This window comes from Pteropus vampyrus, unplaced genomic scaffold (assembly GCF_000151845.1).
Source record: "Pteropus vampyrus isolate Shadow unplaced genomic scaffold, Pvam_2.0 Scaffold271, whole genome shotgun sequence".
NCBI lineage: Eukaryota > Metazoa > Chordata > Mammalia > Chiroptera > Pteropodidae > Pteropus > Pteropus vampyrus.
Genome location: NW_011889052.1, coordinates 1,187,944 through 1,195,620, shown reverse-complemented (window position 1 = coordinate 1,195,620; position 7,677 = coordinate 1,187,944). Strand labels below are relative to the sequence as shown.

General features: G+C 48.9%; 1 protein-coding gene across 6 annotated transcripts in view; it reads right to left on the bottom strand.

Annotated features, from left to right (window-relative positions):
- Nucleotides 1-7,677, bottom strand: part of ATRIP (ATR interacting protein) — a 17,065-nt gene that overhangs the window by 3,632 nt on the left and 5,756 nt on the right. For all 6 annotated transcript variants that reach the window (XM_023520581.1, XM_023520582.1, XM_023520583.1 and 3 more), the window contains exons 5-9: nt 5,437-5,594; nt 4,069-4,170; nt 3,599-3,713; nt 2,727-3,386; nt 36-172 (exon numbers count right to left, since the gene is read on the bottom strand). In XM_023520581.1, the coding sequence (XP_023376349.1) occupies nt 36-172; nt 2,727-3,386; nt 3,599-3,713; nt 4,069-4,170; nt 5,437-5,594 (1,172 nt within the window). The remainder of the gene's footprint in view (nt 1-35; nt 173-2,726; nt 3,387-3,598; nt 3,714-4,068; nt 4,171-5,436; nt 5,595-7,677) is intronic.

Genomic DNA, 7,677 nt, shown 5'->3' with positions numbered 1-7,677 from the left:
AGCAGCCCAGGCGCCCGCCCCCTAACCGGCTTTACCGGAGTGGGTGCAGAGCTGAGGTGTGAGCGTCTCGTGGTCCACTAGGAGGGAGAGGAGCTCAACAGTTAGCAGCACACTGGGGAGAGGCGTCTCTGCCCTGAGGCACTGTGGCAGCAGTGGGAGCACACACTGGAACCTAAAACACAGGGGCCCAGAAGGATGTGGCACTTCTGACCCAACCCCACAAGTCACCTTCATTTCTCACTAGAGAGAACAGGAAATTCAAGCAAGCCAGCAGAAAGAGATGTGGTTCAGACAGACCTGGGTTCAAATGCCAGCCAACCACCTACTTTCACGTCAATGAGTGGGCACTGCCCTTCATTATGGGACTGCTGCAGCTTAGAGATGACAGGCCCTTACCTAGCACAGAGCCACCCAGTAAGTGGGGGTTGCATCCTTGGACCTGGGGTGCCTGGCCTCTACACTGCTCCTGGGCTCTTTCCTGCCTCTGCTCCCAAATAGGGAGGCAGATGTTAATTGAGTGAAATGTTCTGTTCCCACCACCAAAGGACTGGCCAGGCTCTGAAAGTGAAAAACTTGAACTTGGCTATGGTTGGATCTTATGAGACCACTTGCTGAGCAAGACCATTTTCTCCACTCGTCAGAAAACACCAGCCCTTCTGCCACCAATCATGAGAAGGTGCCCACTTGGGGTGTACATGGAGCTCTGGGCACACTCTCTCCCAGGTCTCAGGGCAAAGAGATGGCTATCACCAAGGAACCAAGTCCCAAGATGACTGGTTTGTGCAGCCTGCACAGCCTCGTGGGTGGGGAGGAGGCGGCTCTACCTCTGCGTCACGCCTGACGCATCTGCAGCGTTCCGTGCACAGCACTGAGGGTGAGGAACGTTCCTCAGGTCGCCGCTAGGGGGCAGGGTCTCACTACTTGGGGCGGACTCATTTTAGAGCAAATCCTGTCCAGCAGACAGGAAGCTGAATGCTTCCAGTTGCCATGGAGTCTGGAACATTGTGGGAAGCTGTCGTTTTGTGGGAAACTAGTTAGAAGTGGCCCCTAACTAGTCCACTAAAGCCCCTGAAACTATCTGCACAAAACTCTCATTTTTATATACAACACAGTGTTTTCCAAATTGGTTTTTGATAGTATCAGAACCCCTTTTTAAATGAATTTTCTGCAGTGCCTCCAAACGCACAATAGATAAGTCACACTGCTCTGGCTGAAGTTGGGGATGAGACCTATTTGCTCCAAAGTCCTTGCCACCCTAGTACTTGCGGAACCACCCTGGACCTACGGCGAAAGCAGATGCAGTGGCAAGACAAGGGTGTGAGGGGTGATGTGCCCTCAAGCCCTCTATGAGGCCGCAGTGTCGCGTACTGTTTTAGAGCCTTGCTGGCACCTGTCCCTAGCTTTTATGCCAAGGTGACTAAGAAGCTGTGTAGTGGGTTCAGCTTGCAATATGAAGGAATTCCGAAGAGCAGAGTGGGAGGTGGCATCAGATGGTGACCAGGGACAATGGCTCAGGAGCCTAACTGGTTCGAAACCCACCCAGCGTGCTCCATTGGAACTGACAAATTTCCCTTCCTCGGCACAGGATTTATTCACTCAGTGGACAGAAGCCCCCAGCGAGCCAGGCTCTGTGCTGGTGTGGGGGTGCAGGGCTCTGCAGATGTCACATGAGCTAGTGAACGGAAAGCACCTGGGTCTGGCCTGTGGTAAGCACCCATAAATGGCTGTTTTTTTGATGTCCTGTGGACAGGTGAACAGGAGTAGAATGATGGTGTTTCTACCAAGAGAAATGGTGAAAATGTGGTTCCTGGAATTCATTCATTTAACAAATATGAAACAATCAGCCACTGGGCTGGGCTCCGGCCAGGCACCTGAGTGATGGTTCTGCACCTACTATGCTGCCTGCACTACACAGTGGCACTGGGTACCACTTTTAGGATGGACCAGATCAGCCAGATTATGTTCAGGCAGACCAAGATCTGGAAGTATTTTTAGAAACAGCTATCTGAGCTCAAAGGTGAAAAGTTATGTGCAGCCCGCAGAGCCCATTCCAACACAGGAACTGGCCACTTGGTGGAGTTGGGTGTGGTTGTTCTGGACAAGGGGACGGGCTGGTGGTGTTTATAGGGTCTCCCAGTCTTGAGGCTCCAGGATCCCAAGTTAGGAATTTATGACAATGGTGTTCAATGAGTGAGGTTGACTATACACCCACTTCCAATAAACCTTAAGAGCAGCCAGTCACCTGCCGTTCGTGCCTGAGGGGCACACGATGACAAGCAGATTCCCAGCAAGGTCGGCTTGTGGGGGCTGCAGAGCCTCCCCACACCCGCTGGGAACCCCACCAAACTGAAACGTGGTTGTGATACATGGTCTTCACCTGATCCATGCCCCAGGTTCAAAGGCTGCTTGGTTCAGCCTTTGTCTGTCCTGGGGCAGGACACTCTTCACGATGGCTGACAGCTCTCCTTTAACACGCGTGTTTTTTCTTACCTGCTGTACAGAGGCGGAATTAAGCCAAATAAACCACTTCCTTGCTTCTCCCAATACCTGGCCCCACTTCTCCTCAATTCAGAACTGCTTGAACAAAGCCTCAGAACCTAAACCAAGGCTTAGAACTGCGTGGTATAGAGAAGTCGAGATATGAGCAGAGTTCAAGGGCCACAGGATAGACCTCGAGTGGTCCGGTAAGACCCCCAGAGAATCATGACTCCCATGCTGCATTATACCTGGGCAAGAAATCAAGGGAAGCGTTCTCAGCTAATTTCACCAAAACCTTAAGGCACTGGCTGAGGATACTGGCTTGCAGATGACCTGTTGCTGCAGAAGAGAAAGCCAAGAGCTGAAGAAGAATCTTCAAGAGTGGATGCTGGCCTTGGTCATCGGCAAGCCCCTGTGGGGCTGAGGTCACATCCCCATGGGAAATCAGGCTCGGGTCTCCTTCCTGAACCGCAGAATCCACCCCGGCTCCTGACAGTAACAGGCAGATGACCGCTCCGCTGTGGCACACCAGGTGCTGGAGAATGCTAAGCGAAGCCACGGAGAAGCCTTCCAGGTTGCAGAGAGAGTCCTCGGGGCTGGTGTCTACCCCAGAGCTCATGCGGGAGGAATGTGTCGGTGAGTCCCCGGGTGCTCCGCTTCTCTTGGCTACGGCCAAATCCTGCAGAGCCTGGCAGTGTAAGCCAATAAAGAACTGCACCAGTGGGAGGAGATGCACAGCTCCAGGAAGCTGGCAGAGTGGGAAGGCCCTTCTGCCTCCCTCTGCTGGGTCTCTGTCACATGAGCCTTCATTCCTGGCAATCAGATTCAGTCCAGTAAGTGCCAGGTTCTGTGCTTCTCTGAGGGCCGAGAGGGGAAATGACCCATCGCGAGAACCTGTGGTCCTCAGGCTTGAAATCCCAGTCAAAGTAGTAGCAACAAACACAAAAGAAAACACATAAATGTGAGATGGAGATAAGGTCAAGGGCCCCAAACAACTTGCTTGCCAAATTCTCTAGTTTCCCTGCCCAGCGCATAGGCCTCCCAGGCTGGCCAAGACCAGAAAGGGCCTGCTTCTCGGAAACTTCTTCCTAAACCAGTTTTTTCAGAGTCTTATGCTTACCTGCCAAACAACGTGCTGGTAGGAGCCTCAGAGCAACTGCTCAGGAGGTGGCACAGACCTAGAGGTGACCCTGGGATCAAAGGCTGCTTCAGGAGAAGGTTTATCAAAATGGAACCTGCAGAAAACAAGGTGACTCTAGAAGGTTCTGACATGGGAGGCCTTTTCTATGGCCTCAGAAGGAAAAAGTGAGGGTTCCTTGGATACCAACTGTCCTCTAAGCTGCCACTGAGCCACACTGAGACAGATAACTGTGGATGCTGAAGGCTCTGGGACATACCTGCTCTTGGCACATTCCATTTTACAGTCTTCTCCTTAAGCCACAACTACGACTTCCCTGAACCCGCTAAAGGACTGCATGGGGTGCTGGTGCTCAGAGACCGAGCCGGCTCCCCAGGCAACTCCACTGCAGCATCTCAGTGGACAGTCGGAGCCATGCAGGCCGCTTGCAGAAGGAGCAGGGATTCTGGTACCTTGAGTGTCTGACCTCTGCATCCAGCTGTCAACGAGACTTTTTGGGGGCTCTTCTTGCTTTCTGGGGTCGCCTCCCAGACTGTGGGTCTTATCCTCTGAAACTAGGTAAAATGTGAATCAAACTTGAGCTCAAAAGCATAGGCATATCAGAAACTCTTAAACGTAACAGGATTAAAATAGAGATTGTTCTGCTTTTTCAACTTTGGATCGAAACAAGAGCCATAGCAACCCAAGGACCCTCACATCTTTTGCCTTCCTCAAGTAAAACAGGAACTCGCACGAGGAAATGAAAGGAAAAGAAAATTAAGTTTGCTCCCTTTCGAAATGAGGCACTAGTACAAAAGCAGTAGCCACTAACATTTGTATGGTGGTTATTATGGCCCAGACACCATTCTAAGAGCTTTACACATTAGCTCATTTGCCCCTCACAGCACCCCTACGAGGGGACGGTATTATTAGCTCTGCTTTACTTACAGGAAAACTGAGGCACGAGGTTAAGGGATATACCCAAATCACACAAGCCAGTGAGCAGTGTGACTGGGACTCACGGCTAGGCTGGTGGTCTCCACCGCCTGCTCGTAACACTGCCTGGCACTGATCTTGGAGTTGCCAGACTCTGAAAGTGCGAGTGGCTGTGGTTCTCAGAGGTGGCATGATGGCCAGAGATTTGAAAGGGTGTCAGGAGAGAGGCAATAGATCTGAATTATAAGCAGTCTGGCACAGTGCAGTCTCAGAGTGAAAACCTACTAAGGCTAGACTGTCTCTCTCTAGAAAGCAGTAGCATTCCTTCAGCCTGGATCAAGGCTGGGCTGTGAAAGGAACACACATACTAGCACACAGCATACTAGCTGTGCTTCTGGCATGTCAGTGGACGCCGACCATGGAAGTTTGTGCCTGTAAATTCTTTGACACGCTTCTCTTCAAAAGATGCCGCCTACTTTCCTTTTCCTTGAATGTGGCCCAGACTCAGTGACTCACTTCTAACAAAGAGAATGGGCAGAAGTGATACTATGTGATTTCTGGGCCAGGCCACAAAAAGGATAGCTTCCACCTGACTCTCTGTGTTTGCTAGCTCTAGAGGAAGCTGGTCACCGGGTTATGTGATCAGCCAAGCAGCCCTGTGCAGAGGCCCATATTCAGAGGAATTCTGCTGCCAGCCACATGAGTGAGCCACCTTGAAATTGATCGTCTAGCTCCAGACAAGCCTTCAGTGATTCCAGTCCCTACACAGACAAATCATCCTCACTGTGCCTTGTCAGAATCGCTGACTCACAGAAACCAGGGGAAAATAAATCCTTATTGTTGTTTCAAGCCACGAGCTTGGGTAATTAGTTATATAACAACAGATGACGGACAGACTGACTTACCCTCTCTGTCTACTGGGGCCTTGAATCCTGGCTCTGTCTGACAAGGGTGGGGAGGCTGCATGTTAGCACTGAAAGACTCCTTTGTAGGGAAAGGTGGTCTCCCGAGTTGTGAAGAACATGCTTCTGCCTTTATAACCACAGACGGGCTTTTCCTGGGACTGGAAAAAGTCAACTATGAAAGCAAAGTAATGATTCTGCTAATACCGCTAAAAATACCTTGTTATAAAACCTCTAACAAGCTTTAAACTTTACATGTCTAGGTGATTTGACCAAAGGTTTTATCTGCTATATATTTGTCATTCTTTGTCAGGGCAGCAGTGTAAAATGCAAGGCATTTTGATCTGAGTTGTTGAAAAAAACTTCCATTTATTTCTATATTCTTCTAATCACCAAAGAATATTGGCCATAATTCCATTACTATTTCTGATTCCACAAAAACAGCTTTTCAATGTGGAATAATCTCTTTTTTTAATAGTCAGGGACTTAATTCAAAGGTTTTCAGTAGAAAGAGGGTCTATTAAAAGGTGTGTTATGTCTTGCAACTTGAAAACTGAGCCAGCTCCTCAGTGGGCCAGGGGCTTTATATTAGAGAAGCGGTCTTAACACTCTGATTGAATCAGACAAGGTCAAGGCCCTTCTGTTAGTGATGGGTGAAGGCACAAGGCTGGACTCCCTCTGTTCTCTTGTCTTACCTGGACTATGCAAAGCAAGAAGAGGTCAATTTCACACCCTGCCCATTACGAGCAAAGACAGCAGAATGCTTGATACCAGAGAAAGATGCTCTGACTCATACCGTTCCAATTTCCAGGCTGACACTGACACTGTGCCAGCCGGGGGCAGGACACAGACCATGAGCAAGCTCATCATATCTGAAGCCAAGGCGGGGGCTGCTGGACAAAGGTGCCAGGGCAGCAAATGAGAAAAATTATTTCAAGTAGTTGGGACTGAAATACACTTATGCTTGGGGTAAGATCAGTTATTTGAAACAAATTATATAAAAATAAGACTGGCCAACCCCAAGAGTTTAGAGATGATCTTTCCAGCCTTTTCTAGTCCTGTGGAGCTGTGTTTATAAAGTCCTATATAGTGGAAGTACTTCTAGAGTGTGGGGCCTTTATGCTGTGATGCCCCAAACCACTCAGGCCTCATCCAAACCATCTTTGAGGGCTTCAGCAAAGAGGACCTAGGCCCAAGCCCCAGCATCTAAATGGCCTTCATTCAGAACTAGCCTGATGTTGTTCTTCAGACTTTCTATTAAACAATGCAAAACTCAACTTTCCCTCCAGCAACATGATTACCTGAGGTGGGAAGTGGAGGGAGCAGCTAGTTTATTTGCTCGTTCACTGCTTTGAAGCTTTGTCCTTAATTCGTTCATCTCTGCGTCTTTAAATTGGAGTTCGGACTGCAGTGACTGGAGCTGAAAGGCAAAAGAAACATACCTGTAGTGCCCTCATCACATACACACAAATACCTCTGGGCTTTAAAATCTCAAGCTAATGGAAAACAAATAATGAAAAATACGTTTGAAAGTCTGCTGTGACATAAATGTCCTAAAATAGCAAGCTTTAGGTTTCTTTCTGAAAGACAGCATGGTATTCTAGAAAGATATTTTGATCTGAACGATTGTGAGGGTTCAAATATCATTTACTCAGACTCTCTGAACTTCAGCTTACCTGTAACAGAAATACCTGTCTTCACAGTTGGGGGAATTAAATAAGAATGTTCAATGTAAAATGCCCAGCACAGAACTTGACAAGGAGCCATATCTCACACAGTAACATGTTGGCCTTTTCGTGAATGCAGTGGTGCACAATTCCAGGCCTTTCTGAAAGTCTAGGCAGAGTATCTGAAAGAGTTTTACCAAAACCCTATACAGTGTGGGCAGACCTGCTGCTCTGGCCCTCAGGGTCTACGGCCAAGAGTATCTGCTGTCACTCACTCCCCTGAGCACACTCTGTGCCAGGCAGAGCACCAGACACAGTAAGTGCAGAACCTTTTAAGTCTCATAACCACCTTCTGGTTATTTCCTGGACTAGGTTAGGGAAATGAGTCTTAGAGTTGAAATCATTGCCCTGAGCTCACCACTGGTAGGAGATAAAGCCTGGACTCAAACTGTTTGTCCAAGTGCAAATCCCTCCTTCTTCACCATACCTATGGAAAGGCAGCTGCTCCTGTTAGTGCTAGGCCCAGGCAGTTTAAAGTTTGCTCCTTTCAAGTTTGCTAAGTTTGCTGAATGAAGAC